Source organism: Carettochelys insculpta, chromosome 4 (genome assembly GCF_033958435.1).
Source record: "Carettochelys insculpta isolate YL-2023 chromosome 4, ASM3395843v1, whole genome shotgun sequence".
NCBI classification, from domain to species: Eukaryota; Metazoa; Chordata; order Testudines; family Carettochelyidae; genus Carettochelys; species Carettochelys insculpta.
The window spans coordinates 65,452,547-65,476,754 of NC_134140.1; the positions used below are offsets into that span (position 1 = coordinate 65,452,547).

Below are 24,208 nucleotides of genomic sequence, written 5' to 3' on the forward strand. Positions count from 1 at the left end.
GCTGGTTAAGTCTGTTGTTAGCTATACTTAGTTTTTGTAAGGCTGACGGACCCTGGGCCCCATTTGCAGTCCTTGCAGTGGCAACTGATCTTTGTTTCTGCCTGCTGCTTCCCTCTCTCAGTTCCCAGAATTGCAGCTTCCCCTTTGTAACAGCCCTCTGACTAGGTCACCATCCATATTTCCCCATTCTGGGGGAGGTGGGGAGGGGAAGGGACTATCTCTGTCCATCAGTCCCACATCTCCCTAATGATGGGGATCCAATCCACCCTCCACTCCAGGCTTCAGCCTAGGGTGCCTCTAATTGTCAGCTTCCTGATGCTCCACTGTAACCTACGCCAACGCTGCTATAATTTCCTGGGCTGCTCCCCCTTTGTCCAGCACCTTATTCGCCCTCTGCTCAGGACACAGAGATGCTCAGTTCCAGCAGCTACCCAGGAGATCCCACTTGTTCATTCTTCTGGTCCCTGCTGCTCTGTCCTAGATGCTTAGTCCTCTCAGCCTTCCAGGAATTCAGTCCTTACTTCCTGGGCTCCCAGCAGGAGCTGATTTACTCTGTCCTGCAACTCTGTTTTATCTGAGCATGCTTGGTCCTTAGTAATTGCTCCCTGCAATTCCTCCCTTATTGGCTGTGCTTTCCACAGCCTCTCTGGACCTCTTGGATTACTCATGTCCATTGCTGCTTCTGGACAGGGCCTGGTTAACCCAATTTATGCCTGTGTGGTGTTGGCACCCGTCACAGCAACTCTGGAACTATTGAACAGAAATATACTAAAATAGTCTTGTTCCTCAATATGGAGCAGCACTGCAACACCTCAATCCAATTGTGTGCAGAAACTTCGTTTTAAAAATTGCTGTGGCCTGTAACTAGGGAGATTTAAACACACCAGATGTAATCCTGGCCCACAAAAGCCAGCAGCAAAATTCCCATTAATTTTAGAAGAGCCTTTGGCTCCAGTGTTTAAGTGCACATTCAGTAATTGTTTCTTTAACTCTTTGGCATATTTGTCTGGTCTTCACACAGTTTGATTGTTTGGTACAAAAACATAAAAAGGGCAATTACCCTGACATCTGTTGGGAGACCGATACGGCGGTACACAAGCAGTTCAGGAAGTTTCTGGAGAATGTTGGGGATCACTTCTTGGTACAAGTGCTGAAGAACCCGACCAGAGGTCATGCAAGGCTTGACCTGCTGCTTACAAACAGGGAGGAACTAATAGGGAAGGTAGAGGTGGGTGACAACCTGGGAAGCAGTGATCATGAGATGGTAGACTTCAGGATCCTGACCAAAGGAAGGAAAGAGAGCAGTAAATTACGCACCTTGGACTTCAGAAAAGCAGACTTTGACTCCTTCAGGAGCCTGATGGGCAGAATCCCCTGGTATGCTACCATGAAGGGAAAAGGAGTCCAGGAAAACTGGCAGTATTTTAAGGAAGCCCTGTTGAAGGCGCAGAAAGAAAATTGTCCAGATGCACAGCAAGAGAAGTAAATATGATAGGAGACCAGACTGGCTTACTGGGGAAATCCTTGGAAAACTTAGACACAAAAAGGGAGCTTACAAAAAGTGGAAACTTGGACAGATGTCTAGGGAGGGATATAAATGTATACTCGAGAATGTAGGGCAGTTATCAGGAAGGTGAAAGCGCAACTGGAATTGCGATTCACGAGGAATGTGAAGGATAACAAGAAAAGTTTCTACAGGCATATTAGCAAGAAGAAGGTGATCAGAGAGGACGTGGGGCCCCTACAGGATGAGGGAGGTAACCCAGTGACAGATGATGTAGGGAAAGCTGAAGTACTTAATGCTTTCTTTGCCTCTGTCTTCAAGGACAAGGACAGCTCCCAGACTAATGCAATAAGCGATGCACTGTGGGATGAAGGTGGACAGCCTTTGGTGGGGAAAGAACAGGTTAGGAGCTATCTAAAAAAGCTAAACGTACATAAATCCGTGGGCCCAGAATTAATTCATCTGAAGGTTCTGAGGGAGCTGGCATATGTCATTGATGAGCCCTTGGCCATTATCTTTGAAAAGTCCTGGAGATCAGGAGAGATCCCGGATGATTGGAAAAAGGCTAATGTAGTGCTCATCTTTAAAAAAGGGAAGAAGGATGATCCAGGGAACTATAGGCCGGTCAGTCTTACATCAGTCCCTGGAAAAATCATGGAGGGGCTCCTCAAGGAAGTCATTTTGAGGCACTTGGAGCAGGGGAAAGTGATCAGGAATGGTCAGCCTGGATTCATGAAGGTCAAATCATGCCTGACTAATCTGATTAGTTTCCATGGTGAGATAACTGGCTCTGTGGATAGGGGAAAATCAATGGATGTGATTTATCTTCACTTTAGCAAAGCTTTTGATACGGTCTCCCACAATATTCTTGTCAGCAAGTTAACGGAATGTGGATTGGATAAATGGACGGTAAGATGGGTAGAAAGCTGGCTCGAATGTCAGGCCCAGCGGCTAGTGATCGACGGCTCGATGTCGGAATGGTGGTCAGTTTCTAGTGGAGTGCCCCAAGCTTCGGTTCTGGGTCCTGTTCTGTTCAACATGTTTATCAATGACCTGGATGAGGGGTTGGATTGCACCCTCAGCAAGTTTGTGGATGCCACTAAGCTAGGAGGAGAGGTAGATACGCTGGAGGGTAGGGATAGAGTCCAGAGTGACTTAGACAAATTGGAAGACTGGGCTGCAGGAAACCTGATGAGGTTCAATAAGGAGAAGTGCAGAGTCCTGCAATTGGGCTGGAAGAATCCCAAGCATTCTTACAGGCTGGGGTCCGCCTGGCTCAGTAGTAGTTCTGCAGAAAAGGACCTGGGAGTTGTAGTGGACGAGAACCTGGACATGAGTCAACAGTGTGCCATTGGAGCCAAGAAGGCTAATGGCATATTAGGTTGCATCAAGAGGAGCGTTGCCAATAGATCCAGAGAAGTGATTGTTCCTCTTTATTCGGCTTTGGTGATGCCACATCTGGAATACTGTGTCCAGTTCTGGGCTTCCAATTATAGGAAGGATGTGGATACACTGGAGAGGGTCCAGCAGAGGGCAACCAAAATAATTAGGGGACTGGAGCATATGACCTATGAAGAAAGGTTGAGGGAACTGGGACTGTTTAGTCTGCAGAAGAGAAAACTGAGGGGGGACTTGATAACAGCCTTCAACTTTCTGAAGGGAGGTTTCAGAGAGGCTGGAGAGAGACTGTTCACAGTGGTCGTGGATGGCAGAACACGGAACAATGGTCTCAAGCTGCGGTGGGAAGGTCCAGGTTGAACATTAGGAAAAACTTTTTCATTAGGAGGCTGGTGAAGCGTTGGAATGGTCTACCCAGGGAGGTAGTGAAGTCTGCATCCCTGGAGGTGTTTGTCTCGCCTCAACAAAGCCCTGGTGGGGCTGATCTGATGGGTTTGGTCCTGCCTAGGGCAAGGGGCTGGACTTGATGGCTTTTTTAGGTCTCTTCCAGCTCTATTGTTCTATGATCATAAATGGAATTCTGTGCCGGTAGTCTCAGCACTGTAACATACTCACTGCTTCTAGATGTTACCTGTGCCAACATGGGTTCTGAATCTGGAGTCAAGTGGAGTTCAGCAGTTGCTATAGTTTTAAATTGCTCTTCTCTAGAAACTGTAGATTTAAAAAAATAGCTCTTGGAGAACACACAACTGCAACATGGTTTATAAAACATGATCCAGTGCTTCATGCAGTGGCAGAGGTACATTTTGCAGTTTGTTGAGAATAGGACAGACATATGTGTTAGTTTCAGGCTTGCTGTAGCCAACCAGGCTCGGGTTCCCCAGAAGCGAGGGTGCACCCAGAAGGCAAGTGCTATATCTGGTTTATTGAAAGCGTGTGACACCTGCGACGGGAGCCCCGGAGACGCCACAGTCACCAGTGGGAGAAAACCCGACGCGTCAGAGCTTCGCTCGGGGTGAGGCTCTGTAACAGGCCTCCTAACACTAGCTGATAAAGCTGAACTCATTAACATAAGATTGCCTAACATTGCCTATGCATTTCTTATCACTATTTCTTGTGGCCTGCTGCCAGCGTAACCTTGAAGTCTTGGCAAGCGCGGCTCTTTCTGCAGTAGTTCCCATAGCAGTTATTTTGCAGCTTTTTACCTTGCACAGACTGGTCTGTTTAGATTCTCCTGAGGATTCACAGAGGGGTTGGACTGCACTCTCGACCGTTACAATGTCTTTTCGCACCCTGCACTCGTCCCCGCGACCCCTTTGTGAATTCCGAGGCTAGTAGGAAGCAAGTGAGGTGGTTGATGCTCTCCTGGGAACACAGTGTGCACCTGTGGAACAGACTTGACAACAGCATATGAAAGCAGTAAAAGCAAAGTTACACAAAAGGGTACAGTTTTGCAAGAGAGCAGGAATAGCACTGACACCTATAAAGCATGTGTCTATGAGCTGTCCCACGGCCATACTGTGGGGCAGACAAAAGGCAGACGCGTTGATGGCAGTCTGTGCCAACGTTACCCATACGTTGGAGCTGTCACTGCTACCTGGGCCCCACTTTGAGGCCGTTGCTACAGCAGTCCAGAGGTACCCGTGACCCACCCCATTAAGGGGATCGGGGTTCGTACAGTAACGGGGCGATGCCTGTGACCCGCTCAGTGTTCTGCAAAGCCCACACCACTGCTAGGATTTGCTTTTCCAGGGGGGTGTATCCACCTTTGGCTCCGTGGAGGGTTCGTGACCAGAAGCCGATAGGTTCTTTTCGCTGGGTTCCTACCTGCTGCCACAGACCCCAGGATGCCACGTCGCCGACGGTTGTTACCTCCAGTTCAAACGGTTGGCCCTGCAGTGGTGCAGTGAGGCGGGTGTGTGCCACCACCCCCTCTTTGCAGAGATCAAAGGCTCATTTGGTGCTTCTCTGTCCAGTTCCACTGGATGGCTTTGCGCACAAGCTCCTGTTACGACGGTGTCTAGGGCAGCTTGAACAGTCGGTTCATCTGGTCCCAAGATCGTAACGTCATCGATGTAGTGGTAGCAGGCCATCTGGTCAGGAAGGTCCAGACACTCCAGATCGGCCTGCACTAGCTGATGGCAGATCGTCGGGGAGTGCTTAAAGCCCTGTGGTAACACGGTAAACGTGTACTGCTTTGTTAGCCACGTGAAGGCAAACTGCTCCTGACTCTCGGGATGAATGTCAATAGAGAAAAACGCATTGGCCAGGTCTATGACGGTATGCCATGGCAAGGCTGCCACGGTGACGTGCTCCAGGATGGTAACCATGTCCGGAATTACGGCCGTTAGCTCCAGGGTTACCTTATTGAGTTCCCGATAGTTCACTGTCATGCGCCACGATCCATCCAGCTTCTTCACTGGCCAGATGGGGCTGTTGAAGGCGCTCAGCGTGGGGCGAATAATCTCCGCCTGTAGCAATGCAGCAGTAGTGTCGCTAATCTCATGCTCTCCACCAGGAATACAGTACTGCTTGACTGACACCGGGGTCTGGGGGACCAGCAGGTGCACAGGGTCCCATTTGGGATGTCCCCACAGTAGGGGCTCCACAGTTCTGATTGCCCAAATGTAGCAGGGGTGCCCAAAGGCAAACAGCCCATACTGTGTATCCACACACCGGCCACGCAGGACGTCCATTCCAATGATGTATTCATCTAAAGGTGCAGCCAGCACTGTCGCCTGAAAGGGAGGGGCTTTTCCCCAGCGTGAGGGTGACCTCCACCGAATAAGTGGTGGTCTCCACTCCTCCGAGGCCCTGCACGACCACCATATGACCTGCAGTCTGGGTAGAATGCAGAATGGTCACCTCGGCTCCAGTGTCTAACAGAGCTAGCACATGCTGGTCCCCTCCCCGGGGCCACTTGATGGTTACTGGGACGAATGGGCGCTGGTCACCTGCTACCTGTTGCACCGCCACAGCCCGTACCGCAGGGGACCCGCCTCCCCGTCACTTCCTAGGGGGAAGGGTCCAGTCGACCGGGGCGCTGGGCTCGGTCCTCCCCCCAGCTCCTGTACCTTTCTGTGGTGCCTGAGTCTTGCCTGCCCTCTTGGAGGCGCCCACATCCTCACTCCGCTGAGTAGGCGGCAGTTGTAACCAACGCTTGTACAAGTCTGGTGTTGGCAAACCATTGATCTTCTCACGGGGGACTCCTGCCTTCAGCAAGTCCGTCCACATGGTTCTCTGGGTCACCCTAGCATGCCCTTTTTCCTGTCCAGGTGCTCCCGTCCAACCACCTTTTCCTTTTGTGGCACGGACCGCTTTTGCACCTATGACAGCCTCGAACTGCATCAATGTTCCAACCAACTCACCTACATTCCCTCCCACTGCCATGACCACGGCCATAAGGGAGGCCTTCAGCTCAAGAGGGGCAAGGCGTAACAGAGTGGCCTTGATGGATTTCTGGACCGCTACATCGTTCTGTCCCATGTCGATGAAAGCCACAGCCCACGCCATGCCTAGCTGCCGCAGCGCACTCACCCCTTCTGGGATCGTACGCCAGGGCCTCACCAAGGCTTCCAGTTCCCCCGGGGAGGGGTAGACCTGGTCCACCGCCGCAGTCAACCAGCGGTACAGGGACAGCGCTTCCATGGAGTGTCCCTGTGCATCATTCAGACCTTGCATAGTCTGCAGTTCCTGTCTGACCTGTGAATCCTGGGACAACACACCCATCTGGTGGAGTTCCGCAAGCAGTAGCAACACAGTGTTGCCCGCGTTGTCCCACACACGCACCAGCCAGGCCAAAAGGCCTTCCCCTGGCTCCTGCTTAAAACTCTCCACCATCTCCTGTAACTCACTTGTCTTAAACGTTCGCCAGACCTCATTGCAGCGACCTCCTTCTGCCGTCAATGCCCGAATGGGGCGCGCCTGTCTCGGGTTGGTTTGCACAGCCTCCCCGTTCACCTTCTCCTCCTCCTCCTTCTCAGACGAGGAAGAGCTCCAAATGTTACCATCCCAGGTCTCAGGGTCCCAAGTGGCTAGCGCAAGGACCGCACACACTTGGGCCATTGCCACTGGTTCTTTCCCTAGTTTCTCGCGCTGCCGATTCGCAACTCTTGCCGCCAACACCTCACAACGGTGGGTTAACTCTTGTGTCCTTTCGGACTGCGAGGTAACCACCTCCTGCGCTATTGCGTGCACATCCGCCAAATCGCGACATGCCTGCTCCTTCCCCGCCAGCGCCTTCTGCAGGTGAAGAAGCTCATCAGCCAGGGCCCGGAAGGCAGTTAGGAAAAGCCATGCTACCTCTCCCACCACCCTTTTTTCCATCCCTGGCTGGCGGCTCAGCTGCAGCCGACGCAACGCCCCTTCTACCTGTACCGGCGTCATGCCTGCCACCTCCTGCAACTCCAGCCAGTCTGCCGGGGCTGCCCAACAGGCCACCATCCGCGCTACCGGCCCCCATTGCTCCGTTGAGGGCCATCCTGGTATCTGCTGCAGGGCCAGTGCTGGCTTCCCTGCGTCCCCTGCTTTTAACAAAAAAGGCATCATACCTGGAGAACCCTGCTCGCTGCGCCAGTTGTAACCAACCAGGTTTGGGTTCCCCAGAAACGAGGCTGCACCCAGAAGGTGAGTGCTATATTTGGTTTATTGAAAGTGCGTGACACCCGCAATGGGAGCCCCAGAGACGCCGCAGTCACCGGTGGGAGAAAACCCGACGTGTCGGAGCTTCACTCGGGGAGAGGCTCTGTAACAGGCCTCCTAACGCTAGCTGATAAAGCTGAACTCATTAACATAAGGTTGCCTAAAATTGCCTGTGCATTTCTTGTCACTATCTCTTGTGGCCTACTGCCAGCGTAACCTTGAAGTCTTGGCAAGTGCGGCTTGTTCTGCAGTAGTTCCCATAGCAGTTATTTTGCAGCTTTTCACCTTGCACAGACTGGTCTGTTTAGATTCTCCTGAGGTTCACAGAGGGGTTGGACTGCACTCTCGACTGTTACAATGTCTTCTCGCACCCTACACTTGCAAACACGTGAGAGGTGCCTTGTGTCTGATCCAACGTGTGTTGAAATCAATGAGAAGCTTTGCTTGCATGGCAAGTGATTAATTTTAACTACAGGCCAAATCATGACTTGAGCTTACAGGTACAAGGAGCTCCCTTACATTTCTCCACGGTTATTTGCACTAGAGGCACCACATTCTCGCCTCAGTTGGGGGCGGGGGGGTTGGGGCAGGGGGAAAGGAGAAGCAAAGAGTTGGTTTCACATAGTCCCCTCAGTATGCAGTGGAGGTAGTTACACCAAAGTATCATGTGATGTATGTTGGATTGAGTACAGGTACTGGAGTACTTACTCCAGTGAAGCTAAGAAGAGAGACAGTGACTCTGTAGCCATGTGCTCACTCCTGTTCTGGTTCCAGAAACAGTACAGTAGTGCCCTGAGCCTTACCGGGGGGCAGCCACAAACTGGCCATCAGTTTAAAAAAAAAAAAAGAAAAAGAAAAAGAAAAGAAAACAATGGGACTCTCAGAGAACAAAAAGCAAAACTGAGAATGGTGCATGCTGCCCACTGGCTGGCTATGATTCTGTATTTGTGATAGAATGTTGTCCTGGCTTCAGAATTTTTTAAATGTTCTCTTTTCTTCCTTTCTGTTTCTCCTTTTTATTTCTTGTAGTTTATTATGCTGACATACATCTTCATGCTGGCCTGGCTAGGGGTTACAGCTTTCACTTCTCTGCCTGTTTACATGTACTTCAATTTGTGGACCATCTGTCGAAATACCACCTTAGTGGATGGGGCTAATCTCTGCTTGGACCTTCGTCAGTTTGGTAGGTGAATGAATGATGGACACGAAATGTGAATTGAGATTCCAAATCTAGTTAACAGTGTTAAAATATTTTTCTGAAATATTTGTATGGAATGTTTGGAAATCCTTGATGCTTCCAAAGTTTACAGGTAGGTACAGAATATGTATTTAAATGGGTAAACCAAGCAACAACAACAAAAAAGCTCCCCCCTCTTATATATTCTGCTCTTTCAGTGGTGTTCAGTTTTAAGATACATCAGTTAAATTAATTAACATCACTAAAAGTGGAGTTATTGCAAATGCTATTGAAAATAGAGAAATCATCATCATTTTAAAAAAAAGGAAAAACATAGCAATAGGAACAGGAAATAAGATTAAGACTGAGCGTCGACAAGGAAAATCTGTAACCTGGATAGAAGGTTAGTGGTGAGATTGCAGTGCAGCGTAAGCACACGTTTTTGATCACACAGTTGTATATGCAGTTGTATCACATATTAGTTGGAAACTGCTACCATCCTGATCATAATAGCATTAGTGAGTTCGAAGCTGGAAAACTGGAAGCACTGCCAGCTTGGAAAGATGGCAGTAAAGTGGACAGTCTTCACAGAAGTGCAGCCTGTTCTGTCAGCATGGACTACAGTGCATCCCAGTAGCAGGTCCGGCTCCTAGACTGAGGTGTACAAGCAGTCAATTGGAGTGTGGAGCTGGTGCTCAGGCCTGGGGCAGCACCTGGAGCCCCAGCACCCTCTGCCTAGGAACCAGACCTGCAGCTGGCTGCTTCCAGGATGGAGCACAGTCTGTGGTGCTAGGACAGGCAGGAAGCTTGTCTTAGCCCTGCTGCTGGTTATCCTCTACAAGGTGATCCAGTGCTGGGTTGCAACCTATATTTTGAAAACCATTGGTGTAGATGACAAAGAGGGACAGGCCCAGCTTTAAAGTGAGCACGTCCTTAAGTCATTTCCCTGTCATATCTCAGAGTTCCCTCTCGGACTGGGAGGAGGCAGGGGTGTGACTTTCGTGCATTGCAAAGAGAACATCTGTCCTCCCTCTGCTTAGTCCATTCTAAGCCTCTTCCTGTAGCTCTTCTGTGTATCTGTTAGCTTAGCAGTAGGGGAATAAAGGGCGCCTCATTATCTTCCAGGCAATGGGCCTCTGACCTGATCCAGAAGAAGTGGACTTGATAGTCTGAGGGATTGTTCCTTTCCATTTCTGACAGCTATGATTCAGTAACAGCTAATCTTCCTATCTTGCTCCCCAAAAGATATGTGATCGGAGAGACATTTAAAAGCCAATATTTATCTCTGGAAATACTGCATGGGGCTTTTGTTTCGTTGACATTTGCAGCCATATTTTATTTATATAATCCTTACTATTTCCATCTGGTTGCAAGTCCTGCAAAAACCCATAAATCCCTTAAAGGGAAGGCAACATTACTATTTTCAACAGTAACACGGGTTTCAACAGCCTAATCTGCGATTTAGTATCGTGACAAAACAGACAAACTGATGAGGGAAACAGATAACTGATGAGGAACACAGTCAGGGATCATTCCCATTGCTTTCCCTGACAGACTGTTAGACTCTGTTTTTATGAAACTTTTGCTTGGACTCCCACTGAGGAGGGACATGGCCAAGGCTTCAACCACATTCCCCCTGAGGCCTTGCTTCCCCTCTCTGGTGACAGAGGAGACTGTCACCAGGACTTTAACGGACTACAGCCAGACAGAAGGACGTAAGACAACCGATGAGGGATGTGTCTGAGAACAGCAAGGGACCATATCAGGGACAGATTAGAACCAGACTGAGGGATGAGAGACACCCACCAAGGGACGTGACTGGAGATGACAGTGGACCGTGTCAGGGGAAGCATTGGCTTCCATACCTGATGGACTGAGGTATACTGGACTCAGGTGTTTTTGTTTTTGTTTTTGAAGTCTTAGGACTTACCCCTAGAGGCACAAATTCCTGCGGTTAAGATATTTACTTATGTTGACGGACTAACAATCTGCTGTATGGGTAATTGCCCAGGTGCTGCTTATTGGCTTTAAATGTAATCTTCCCACCACATGTGTCTGGGCAAGGAGGGTTACCGTGTATCATTGTTAACCAAGTTCAGTGCTTGTTAGTGCCGTAACTCACCTCTACGCCGCAGATGATTTATGTGTTTTATTTCTTACCCTATGCAATTTGGCTCTTTGTTGGTTGTAAGCATTCTCTCAGTAAAACTCTCGTCATGTGCTAACATGAACAGTACATCAGCTCCTGCTTTCCCTTACTCTTAGCAGCTGCAGTCATTATCATGATGATTAAGCACATCTCTGGGTGACATACTTTTAAAGCCTTTAATAGACACTTTGCACTAAGTAAGCAAATTGGGATACCTGACCTAAGCACATTCCTCAGCATAAAGACAGAGAATGTTTTTAGGTAACAGGCCCAATATGTACACTGACTGAAAGTTATTTTCTAATATTTGAACACCCTGTTGGTTGGAATTAAATCTAAAATAAAAATAACAATGGGTTAGGGAATCTTTCCGTATGTTGCTTCCATTGAAACTGTTACCAAAGGATAACATATCAGCTTCATGACAGAGGGTGAGCAACTGAAAACCTAAAAGGTTGTTTTCATATTTTGTAAAATATGAGGCTTTGTTTGTTTGTTTGTTCTACCTAACACCCTGTGCTCATTTCATTGCTCATTCATTCATTGCTGAATACTTTAAATCAGGCGTGTCCAACCTGCGGCCCCCGGGCTGCATGTGGCCCTGGACAGATAGTAATGCGGCCCCACAAGATCGTAAACTTTTAACATTATTATGTGATTTATGTACATTAACTATATTATATATTTTGTACGCGGCCCAAGACTATCTTCACTCAATGCGGCCCAGGCAAGCCAAAAGGTTGGACACCCATGCTTTAAATATTAAACCTAGTGCACGTTTTGTGTGTTTCAGGAATTGTAACTATTGGAGAGGAAAAGAAGATTTGCACCATGTCTGAAAATTTCCTGAGGATGTGCGAATCTACTGAGGTGAGTAAAGGGGCTAAGGGTTTTCTTTTCCCCAAATCCATGCCATTTTAGTAAGAAGTTATTGGCATATATGGTTTGTTCTGAAATTTAACTTTTTCATTATAGGCAAAATGATAGAATGAAGAGACAAGGAAAAAATTTAGTCCTTTTATTTTTTCCTAGAAAATATACTCCATTAGCATAGTTACATCAGCTGCTGTTTTTACAAGCACATTTTTTGAGTCTTTTGGTTTAAATAAACATGATTCCATTAAAACTTCAACCTTTGCATTTGAGAGTCTATTCAGGGTTCACCCAGCTGCTGCACAGTGAAAGGAAATTACCAACGATACTATTGTCCTAATGTTTAGGGTGAAAAAAAGAGTACAAGGAGTTGGAAGAAATTATGGTAATACGGTAGCAGAGCAGTAATGTTTTGACGCTTATTGGACCATTCTCGTTCTACTTGTGTAGGAGTCGCTAACTTCCTTGACTTTGATGGAGCTACACATTTTGTTGTATTTTTTCCATAAAGAAGGACCATATATTTTCATCCATATTATCGTTTTTATTATTTTAGATCAAATAACAGCATGAAAATATCATGACCCTGGTTAAAATCCTGGCCCTTCTGAAATTAATGGGAATTTTGCAATTGACTTTCGTGGGCCAGGGTTTCTCCTGGTGTGTCTACATCTTCTTAGTTATAGGCTGCAGCAACTTCTAAAACAAAGTTTCTGCACACGCAAAAAATGAATAGAAATTTTCAAATACAGTACACTGAAAATAAAACCGTGGTATACAGACACCTTTCCAGCTGTGAATGTGGTCAAAAATAATTGAATTCTTAACTTCTGAAGAACAATGGCTGTAGAAAAGTAGTCGTTTTTTCTGTCAGGTGTTGGCTTTTTGTTTGGTTTACATGTAGAGTTATTACGATGAAATATATTTTCTTTGTCCTCTTTACAGCTAAACATGACATTCCATTTGTTCATTGTGGCACTTGCAGGAGCTGGAGCAGCAGTCATTGCTATGGTAAGCAGATGAACACGCTGCCCCCTAAACATACAGCCACATCTAAATCAGTGACATATCCTGTTTATACATTACTGTCAGCAATAGAATTAGTAGCTGGAAAATACATTCTATTAGACTAGAAGAAATAAAGCATATGCATGTAAAGGGGTAGTGTTAATTAATTATTTTTAAATGCTAATTTAAAATGCTGTTTTATGCTAATACCTCATTTAAACAGCATAGTCTGATTTTTTTTAAATATGAAAATTCCTTTAAATATGCGTTCCTCTGCTATGTTTAGAAGGGTCTTTTAGGCAAACTGCAGAGCAAGCCCATCAAACTTAATTTTCCTGGTGCCCCTCTCTCTGTGCATATGCCTGCCTACTGTCTCTTCATTTCAGCTGTACTGGTGCCTTGAAAATGACAAATGTCCCTTTGCAGAGATTGAGGGAGGGCACCAGTTTTTAAATTTTATACAGGAGGATATTTTCCCATTTTTTCCAAAGAATATTGTTTATTGATATGGACGTGGCAGCATTTCAAGGTAAAATTACCTTTGCAATGTGTTATTTTTGTCATGAAGTGTGTATGTATGAATGCAATTTTTTTTTTAGAATTTTGATGACTAATATCAATTTTTTTAAAGTATTTTAGTTATGTGTTCATTCAAATGCTCAGAATTGCAGGAAGCATGGGGGATGTCAGACAATTATTTATTGACAGTAGACACTGAAACCAAAAAATTAAATCTTTATAGCTGTTCAAATACAAACTGTCAACATCACGTCAAATATATATACAGTAAGTTTCCTTCAATCAAACAGTAATCAACTTTCAATCAGCATTTCTGTTAGTTTATTTATCTGTAAATTTTCATTATCAGTGGAAATATTTTTATCAGTTTGTGAGATCAGTGTTCATCCATATTTACTGGTAAAAATCTAATTCCTCCAAGTCTATTAATAATAATGCTTTCTTGGTGAGTGTATTTCATCTATGGAACTGTTTTATTTACATGAAACCAGCCACAAAACTACTATTAATGCTAACAAATTGAAGATGTACTTTAAAAAATGTTTCAGTAGTAGTGATTTTCTTCCCACACAGTCTTAACGATATGAAGTATTCCGTCCTCTTTTAAAATCTGCTATACCTTTATGTTTGATGGAGAGAGAGGTGCATAGTCAAATGAACTGAACTAGGAGCTGTAGCACAAATCAGTTTCTGCAACTTGTTTAATACACGTAGAATACGGGACATTTAGTCACCTCTGCTGCTGTGACAGAGCAGCACAGAGATTAATGTTTAAAATTATATTTAATTGCTTCAAGATGAAAAGTGCTGTGTAAGTAGCATGATTAGTACTTTTATTGTACATTAACTGATTAACTCTCAGCTCTTCCAAAAGACAACCTTTTTATTTCCAGAAGAAATAGTAATGCCATAACATTTTGCAGAGAAAATTATATTACCACTGCATGGCTGATCTCAGCTATATTCTCTAATTATGAGAAATAAGTGAAAAGAGTATTGGTTAAGATAAATATTCTAAAAGTTCAACAAACAGTAAACACTTAGCACCTGTATATCATTTTATATTTTCCAAGCACTTTGTAAGACTTACCTAATTCATCCTTACAACTCTTGGGAAGTATTATTCTAAGGCTGCACAGTGATTTCGTGGTGGAGAAGGATTTGAATTTGAGAGTATTTGGTTCACAGCTTTTATAGTCAATTCCTTAGAACTGAACTTAGAACTCAGCTTTATGCAAACCACCAGTTTTGTCTTATTCACAATCCTCTTTCTGATTCCCCTACTTGCATAAAACAAACCTCAGACCTCCATATTTGATTTCTCCACACATTCCTGTGGTGGCAGGGGCCATAGTCAGGGCTGTCTTACTTTCAGTCCCATGGCATATATCTTTCGGTAAAAAGAGACACATCCCATAGACATTCAATATAGCTTGAGGAATACATTGGAAGGAAGGTGCAGAGCAAGTCCTAATTTAGGAAAGACAGAACATCAGTGGGGTCCTGCACAGAGGCTGCTAGCTCTTCCCCCCCCCCATAGTAAAATAGATTCAGTGAGAGTTGGGAAAATAACTGACCCAGAAATAACATTCAGGTTATGTTTGTGGAGTGGATAACTTCTCTCTTTGTGCCCAAATCAGTTTAACCATCTCTGATAATACCCCTCTTCGCTCATGTGTCAGTACCATAACTTTCAAGTATGCTCTGAGTAAGACAGTTTAGGCAGGTTGCATTTTAAGTGACTGTCCCTAAACTAGAGCCGTTTGAGCAAAGTTCCCTTATAATCCCAGAGTAAGACAGAATGCGTAGATTTAATAGGAGACTGTGTCCTCCATTCTTCTTGTGCAGTGTGATCAGCAGCAAAATAGTTAGGTACTCTTTCACTAATAGTCCTAATGTTAGGCTTAGAGTACATATCTAATTGAAATGTGGTAGAGAAGCTCAAACTGCTCTTTAAGTCATTCTCAGGGTGTGGACAGATTGACAGAAATGTAATTATGTCAGTTTGTGCTTGGCTCTCACTTTGAAGGTTCTCTTCATAGACAAAAAGGCTTTAAATAATGTTGACTTCTATTAAAATGAAAGATCAGATACTGCAGCCCAAGGCAGTCACCATCAGGAAGAAGTAGCAGCTCACTGAACGGCTGCAAATAAACTTTATTTGAATCCAAAAGTGAGAGCAGGTATTTCCAGAAAGATTTGATGCAGCTTGGAGAAAAAATAATCAACTAAGTGTTCTTCCCTCATCGCTTTGTAAAAGAAGTATTATTTTATCCCTGGCCAATCATTTCAAATTAAATTTGTAGACAGAGCACTCTAATTAATTGGAGAAAGTTTTAAAATATTCAATTGAGAATTTCACGTATTTTCTGCCCTTTTCCTCTTATTCATGAACTGAAGAGAATAACTTTCAAAGTAGCTGTGTAAGCAAGTGAATGTATTGTGTGCTCTTGTCTTGGCATTTTTAATTTTCCCGAAAGTGATTGTGCTGGGAGCCCACTCCCTGTGACGTAATGGGCAGCAAGGAGCAATGAAAGGTGGTCAGTGCTCCAAAATCAATAAGGATAAGGTGACCAGTGTAGATCACAGTTCTCTAGAGCCCACTGAAGTATGTAGTGGTAATGTGTGTGTTTAGAATATTTATACACTTGTCAGAGTGAGTCTTATTACAAAAAGAAAAAGTTGTTCACATCTCCAAGCTGCTGAAATATAGAAAAATCTAAATTTCTCTTATGGAAGTAACTTGAAGAAACACATTCTACTGTAAATTTATTTTGCAAAGCAAAATCATTTAATCATTTCTCTCCACTGGCTACCCTACCTTTCAAATTAAGTGAAGCACATGAAGGATACAATTCCTTTTGTTTATAAATTAATTACCTACTCATTCACCATGTCATAGTTCCCATGTTCCAGCCTGAAAAATGAATGGGTCAAGTGGCAAGTTATTGCATAGAAGTACCTGTCTACTTTTAATTTCTCTGTCATATAAAAATAACCCATCCTCTTTAAGGTTCTCTCTCTGGGGTGCAGCAGTCAAGAATTAGACTTCTCATGCTCCAAAAGCTTTTGGCTGCTAAGGTTAGTGGTAATGGAGAGGAGTATTGTTCTGAATCTTTACCTTGTATTCTTAGAACTTACCTGTCAATACCCAACTGAGTAAGAAGCAAAGGCTCCCCAAATAACAATGTAAACAATAAATATTGAATTTACTGAAGGAATTATCCAAGTAGAAAGGACATTGAGAGGTTCATATATAAAAACCCACACAAACATGTGTCCCCCAACTCTGAGGGAGTGATGTCTCAGTAAGTTAGAATCTTGCAGTATATTGTTTGAAAAGAAGCAGAATTACAAGATCTGTAACTCCCCAGGTCTTGAGATGCCTGCTGAATAGGATTCCTCTTCCTGGAAAAGAAGTGGCTTTAGATAGTGCTGTCGGAAGGTCTGAAAAATAACTCTGCAGCAAGACCAATAACAAGAAATAACAGTGATGTGTTGGGGTTTTTCTTTTTCTTTTTTTTTTTTATAAATTATATGTGATGAGCAGAGTAGGTCCCAAAAGCCAGCCTCATGCAGAAGATTATAGGATGTAATCAAGGGGAACAAAATTGTCAGATTGTTGGCTAACACAAATAAGGGACATACAAAATAAAACTCTAGGGGGTAGGAGAGTTTGGACTCCTTTACTTTGGACACAAACAGTGGAAGACTGAAGCAGAAATATCTCCCTAAATACCAAATAAAAGCAATCAGGTTTTATAAGAGCATATCATGAGGACCATGTGCTCCCTTGAATATTTTTAAACTGAAATGTCCTTGGGGCAGCCTTTGGAAGTGGCCCTTCTTCAGACTGAATGATTCTTGACATGGTCCTTTAGCTTTAGGCCAGCCACGTCTCAGAAGTGTGAAATGAAATTAGATGTCCGTTAAGATGTGGCCTTCTTAGTATCCGTGTAGCCTAGGAAATTCAAGTTAAAAGAAATAAAACTTCCTAATGGAATTACTCTGCTCCAAGTATCAGAGGGGTAGCCATGTTAGTCTGTATCTGCAAAAACAATGAGAAGTCCTGGGGCACTTTATAGACTAACAATTTTTTTCATCTTCATCCACAAAAGTATATGCACCAAAACATCTGTTAGTCTATAAGGTGGCAAAGGACTTGTTGTTTTTTTTTTTTTCTCCAAGTAGAGCCCCGCAGCACCTTTGCACAGTAGGAATGAGGACATGGGCCTAGGATGATATAGATAATGTCATCAAAAGTACCGTCACGAAGTTTTGGGTTTTATTAAGGTAGAAGGAGTTACTAGTGCTTTGGAGGAGAGGATTAAAATTCAAAATGGTCTGCACAAATAAGAAGAAATTCAATAAGGACAAATGCAAAGTATTCCACTTAGAAAGGAAATCAGTTGCACACATTACAAAATGGGAAATGAATGTCTCGGACTGCAGAAAGGGACCTGGGGATCATAGAGGTCACTAACTAAGTCAGCAGAGTGACATTGTTACCAAATTATATGTAGATTTATAAAGTTCTAGGCTATATTAGCAGAAGTGTTCTAAGCTAGACACAGAATTAATTCTTCCACTTTACTCTGCGCTGATTAGGCCTCAGTTGGAAAATTGTTTCAAGTTCTGGGCACCACATTTCTAGAAAGTTGTAAACAAATTTGTAAACAAGACTGGGGTATAGGAACATGACTTATGAAGGAAGAGTGAAAAATTGGGTTTGTTTAGATTGGGGAAGAGAAGACTGAGATGGCACAAAACAATTCTCAAGTAGACAAAAGGTTGTTACAGGGGGTGAAAAGTCATTTTTCTTAACCTCTGAGACTAACACAGGAAGAGACAAAAGAGACAAAGGATTGGTACCTGCAGGTTCATGCCAATTAAGTTGCAGACTAAATGGGATGGACCCTAATAGAGTGATTTGGGTTACCAATCCTTTGTCTCTTTTGAGCTTTGCTAGGAGTTTTACTACTGAAATAAGGCTTCTTGTTCAGCAGAGTGGCAGAGATGCATCACTAGGAATACCTGTTTGATCCAGAAACCATTCATAAATAGTTAGCTTGGATCAACTCTGACTGCAAGCATGATTTCCTTCCAGGCCAGTTAAATGATGATCAGAAATTTTAGCACAAAGCTCACTTTCACATCTGGAGCATTTCCTCTATGCAGATGTTATTGTCCCTTTGAAACCCAGCCATCTTTTGGGGTACAGAGCCTATGAATGTTCCTGGTACAGGACTGTTGATTTATATTTGCCATTCCTGGAGAGACCCAGGTTTCCCGAGTTTGAAGTGTTCCCCCAAGCCCAATGGAATGTCTCAACCAGGATTTGACATGGGTGTGTTTGGAAGTTGGTTCTAAATGGAGATCCTTTCTTTCAAGTAAAGAAATCAAGTCTGTCTAGGAAGTCCAGAATTACGATCAAATAGGTTGTGGAAAAAATACGGTGCTGATGCCAGACCAAACAGGAAGTCATAAAAATGATAGTATTGTGTCCCGCTATGAATCTGAGGCATTTCCAATGATCTGGAGCTATCCCTATGCACCTGTAAACATTGGAAAGACCCACAGCCATTCTCGAGTGCCCATCTTTAATTTGTCTTTGACCAGATACTGATTCGAGTCCCTGTTATCAAGAAGGCTTTGGTATCTTTTTGATTACAAGAAATAAATGAAGTAAACCCCATATTCTTGGAGGGACTAGGTTTCCTGCAGCATACTGTCCTAATAAAATGTCATTGGAAAGCATTCTTCAGGAGGCATGGCAATCTGGGAAGTACTGTAATGAAACTCCTGGCTTAGTATTGTGCATTGTGTTAGCCTCTAGTTAAGCTAACAGTAATACTGAGCGCAGAAATAGGAAGTAATATTCTGAGATGAGAGGGAACCAAGCTTGGGAGAACCAGGGGCTGTATTGAAAGAGGGAGCAGTTGGCTGGAGGAAAAAGACTGCTAACTATGAAAGGAAGGCTGAACAGCCTGAGAAGGGCCTGAACACAGGCCAGGGGAAGAGTCTGGTGCTGGCAGGGAGCCAACATTAGCTGCAACGACAAGATGCCTGGAAGTGGCCAGCTGTCAAAGCGGGGTCATAGGCAGCTAGTTTGCCATTTACAGACAGAGTCAGATGTCAGGAACCAGTCATGGATGAATTCAGGGGCAGGAGCCAAGTGTCAGAAACTGGGTATGAGAGCCAGGAGCTAGGGCCAATGTCTGGAACTAAAAGCAGAAGACAAAGCTGAGTCAGAAAGTGAGTATCAGAGCTAGGGCTTTAAGATAGGGTCCAATTCCAAACCAATCAGGAGTTGTGAATATTCTCTTAATCAGGGTGTCTGTGGCTGGTTCACCCTATGTTAGGGGGTCCCTGGAGCTCATGATTTGCTGTGTCTGTCTGCTTAATAGGAGTTAGGTGGTTATGTGGAGGTGAATGCTGTAGACTCAGGTTCCAAACCTGCTGTGCCTGACTCTGGTAAGAAGGAGAAACAAGCAGACTATTATTACACAATGAGAACTTGGATAATGGATGAAAGAACTGAATACTGGCAGTGGGATCTGTAGGTGAATGTGTGATCATCTCTGGGACAGGTGTGGCCTGGAGAGAATATCACTGGCATCTACTGAGCTTCCCCATGGTGCTGTTTAGAAATGGCTGTTTCGTTTGTGTACTGTAACAATCAAAGCAGTTGTGCCTAAGCTATTCTGTCAGTCTAAATGTCAGGAGTTTTGGAAACTCATTGGGAGTTGGAGCCTGTGAAGTCTATGCTTGGAGTGCCTACAGTAGTTAACTTTTAGCTCATGGTAGACCTATTATGCTACCAGAAATACCTGACATGACTGCTGCATCACAGCACCCTCAATGACTCCAAACAGTGGGTTAATTATAGTATTTTGAGACACTTGTTTGTAGCCCTCCCAAACAGCATTCAGCACCCATGTGTTCCAGGCAGCCAAGATGTCCACAGAGACCTTAGTGGACTAGTGAGTGACTGGCTAGGCACTCGTGCTTTTTCTGAAGGAATATGGAGGGGTTAAAATTCTTCAGTTTCTGTTGTGGCTGGTGAGGCCAGGTGCACTTTGTGGGCCTGTGGAGAGCTACAGCTTGCTCTTGAAGCCACTAGTTAACATCAGAGATTGCTTTACAGATGAAAGTCTCCTTTAGCTCCCAAGGATAAGATGCAGGCTCAAAGAGAAATCAGGATGACTTTGTCTCGTTGTCTTCTGCAAAGTGGTCTCTATTAGTTTTCCAAGATCTACTTGTTAGGGCAGTTCCTCAAGCATATCTGGCCTTTCTAAACAAACAGCAGCCAAGTAGCTATATGGGCACCTACTTGAGGGTACACAGTTTCTACTTCACCAAAAGCCACCAGTACTGTACATTTACTGGATTTGTGGCCTCATTGTACTAGTAATGTAGGCTTCATGGAGGGGCTTTTTGCCAGACATTTTCCTTGCTCATAGCAAAAAGGGGAAGCAAGGGGATGGATGTGACACGCCATATGCCTTGCTGTGTCTCTGCTGTGTTTTTGGCCATGTGGCTGTTGCAGTCAAATATAAGCTAGAGCTGCTCCTAGCCTGTTCTGTCACAGTGCAGAGAGAACAAGCCATGCACAGAATAGTCTTTAGCTAAATGGACTACAAAAGTGAGCTTTACAGCACCGTTGTACGTTGCTCCCTGACTTACTGTGCTCGATGCTATTTGATCCTACGCAAAAATCTTGATCTCAGTTTTTCAACTTTGAATCTATTTTTCTGTGCAATTTGTTACTAACTCCCGGTCTCTTTCCTTACAGGTTCATTATCTCATGGTTCTGTCTGCTAACTGGGCCTATGTGAAAGATGCTTGCAGAATGCAAAAGTATGAGGATATTAAGTCAAAGGAGGAGCAAGAGCTTCATGATATTCATTCTACCCGCTCTAAAGAGAGGCTCAATGCATACACATAAGAGAAACCTTATCTTACTTTCTAACATTTGAATGCTTTGTTGTTTATCTAAAGGCCATCCAACCATTATAAAAACAAAAAGAAAGTGCTTCTCACAATAAATAGGGTGACTTGTAAATCACCCAGGTACAATTTTTGGTTGTTTAGCACTTGGTTTCCTAATTAGTTAATAGTTTGCGTTACCATTCTCTACTGCAAAGTTTCTTAACAGCCTTTTCTGAATTTTATTAAACAAATTAATTCTATTTGATTGAGGATACTAACTATTGTCAAATAAGGAGATGTGTTAGATTTTTTTAAATCACTTTGTATGTGTTATGCATAACACCTTTTGCATTGTTTCTTATATGGTTTTGAAAAAATAGCTTTTTTATACTCTTTAGTTTTAATTTCCGTAACTATTTTAACTACAGGTATATGTCAAAGGGACCATTGCACATTATGTACTATATATAGAGAAAACACACCGATGAGTTTCCTTCATATTTGGAAGTCTTGCCAGATGGACCAGTTACCATCTTGACTGGGGGGGTCCTAAGAACATTTTAAACAATCAAAGGTGCAATTTCTAAATTTGTAATAGTAGGTAAAAAAAAAGTGCTTCTTATCTTTGTTAACATTGTATTATTCTTGATGTTCTTAAAGAATATTCTCTCTCTCAAAGTTGTATTGGTGAGTATTCCTGTTTATATTGTGAGCATGCAGACCGTGGTGCTAATAATGCATGGCCTCTTGCCTGTTTAAAGGATGTTATACCACGGCTACCTTTAAAGAGTTACAATATATAGACAAATGTTAACTAATTCATATTAGCTATATGTAGGTTTGTGCAGAATGATCTCTTTGTAATTCAACAATGGTTATGCTGAATTGGAGCTGTCCATGTGCTGATGTGAGCAATTACTGCTTAGCTACTTCTATGAAAGTGATATATCAAAATACAGCAACCTTACAACTCAGAAGTCTTTTTACCTGCTTTAAAAAATTTAATGGATTGCACCTGTCTGAGCTATACAGATATGGTATGTGATATATTCAAGAAGGCTTCCATAATGCAACAGCTTGGCTTGCAGCTTTCCTGCACATACCAATTTACCTGCATTATGTGAATGTAAGATAAAAGGTCGCCTGAGAGCTTATTTTAGGGAAGCACAGAAATATGTCTGAATCTTTATTTTGAGTAAGCAAGAGCTAGCAGAAAGGTAAGTCATTAATTTGAAGGAAGTACCTGTATGAAAAAAAAAAAAAAACCCTAGAAAAATCAGTATTATTGGACCAAATTTGGTGTTCATTTTTGCTTTTCTTTTTGCCTATTTCTAACGCTACAAGAATGCTGTACATTGTCTTTTAAAGTGATGTATCCTGGCAAGACATTTTTGTCAGTGTTAAAAATCCTAGCTAGTTTTGTGCACTTATTGGACCATTGTGAATTCTCTCAGTGTAAGTGCATTTCTAATAAAAATTCTTGAGTAAAACTCTTCTTTGTACTATTCCTAATCATGCATCATCAGTAATTTTTAACAATTCTTGTAGTAAATAGAGGGTAAAACTATAGTTATTAGTGGCATGATTAAGCATTAAGTAGTGTTAGCTGATTTGATTTAAGTTTTTTTGCTTTTGTTTCTTTTTTTTTTCTTTTTACCTTTTTTTTTTTTGTCCCCCCTATGCTTAGACTGTCTTAACAAAGTCAACAGTTTTCTGATATGTGCAGTACCGGTTCTGCAAAAAGTATTATGAACCTCTTTTGGATTCTATATTGTAGTGTTTCAGTTTTGTGTCCTAAACCGTTTGTGATGATTTTTAAAACTGTCTTTTAAACTCATGTGACGATGTTGATGCTTTTGGCTTTTCTCTGGTATTAGAGTTTGTATTTTCACAAAGAATGCTTTGTAGCAGGCATTACAGTTAATCTGTTTTGTACATAAATGTGCCAACAGCTTGATGGTGGCGTTTTTGAAATGTAGAACAAAGTGCTTGCAAAAATGTAATAAACACACTTGTGTACTTTGTGTACTTATTAGTAGTCCTTGATGTGTTTTTTTTCTTTTCTACAGCAGTATGAATTTAGACATAGAAAAGACTAATTAGTGGTGCTAACAGCAAAATTATTTTTTTTGTCAGCCTGGGAATATTTTTAACAATTCAGTGTTTTTCCCTTGTCAGATTTCAGTTGAAAGTTCAAAATTGTGAAAATAATTGTGAACTGAAGATTCCCAGAGTTTTTTTGTTGCAGGTAACTCAGAATGTGTTGATAATTTCAAACAATTTGATTTGAACATCAGACTCTTCTAGTATTTTTACTAATTGTCTTATTTTTCAAAAGGAAAAGATAATTAGTGGTGGAAAACAGAAATTTTTCATTTTGAAAATGTCAAAATGAAATGTTTGAGAAATTTAATTTTTTTCACTGTTTTTGGAAGTTAGGAAATTTGTCAACTCTCCCGACCCTGCTTTGCTTACATTTTCAGTGTCTTGAATCAGCATTTGTAATGAAAATGTGGTTCATCCAAAAATTGTTAATCAGCTGTAATTGTTAGGAAGTGTAGTTCTGTCTCCCTGCTATCAGAGGATTGTTCTCAATAGTCTATTTTGCAGTGTTCTTTGTAAAGTCTTTTAAATGTCCCATACAAATTATTAGCAGAAACCATAAGAACAAATCCCATCTGATGGATTTTTTTAAAAAAGAGGAAGTTGAATAAATATGCCATAGCTATTATGATGATACAATTAAAACATAAAATGTATCAAGGTCAAACTGATGATCAAAATGTCTTACTGCAAAGTATTAAGAAATGGAGAGGTAGTGATGTCTTCCTGTGGGTTGCAAAAAGTGGAAGACATAACAAAGCTCCAGACCTACTCTGCGGGTGAGGCGGGAGACTCCGGCTATGTCTACACTAGAAGAATCTGTCTGCGGAAGTTACAACAAAACATCTGTCAACAGATCCTGTCTACCCATAAAAGCAGATCAATCTTTTGATCTGCTCTGTTG

At 43.0% G+C, this 24,208-nt stretch overlaps 1 protein-coding gene across 2 annotated transcripts in view; it reads left to right on the plus strand.

The window, feature by feature from the left end:
* GPM6A (glycoprotein M6A) overlaps window positions 1–23,221 on the plus strand; it is a 270,108-nt gene extending 246,887 nt beyond the window's left edge. For both annotated transcript variants that reach the window (XM_074991864.1, XM_074991862.1), the window contains exons 4-7: window positions 8,573–8,726; window positions 11,663–11,739; window positions 12,688–12,753; window positions 21,065–23,221. In XM_074991864.1, the coding sequence (XP_074847965.1) occupies window positions 8,573–8,726; window positions 11,663–11,739; window positions 12,688–12,753; window positions 21,065–21,217 (450 nt within the window). In that variant the 3' untranslated portion in view covers window positions 21,218–23,221. The remainder of the gene's footprint in view (window positions 1–8,572; window positions 8,727–11,662; window positions 11,740–12,687; window positions 12,754–21,064) is intronic.
* The last annotated feature ends 987 nt before the right edge of the window (window positions 23,222–24,208 follow it).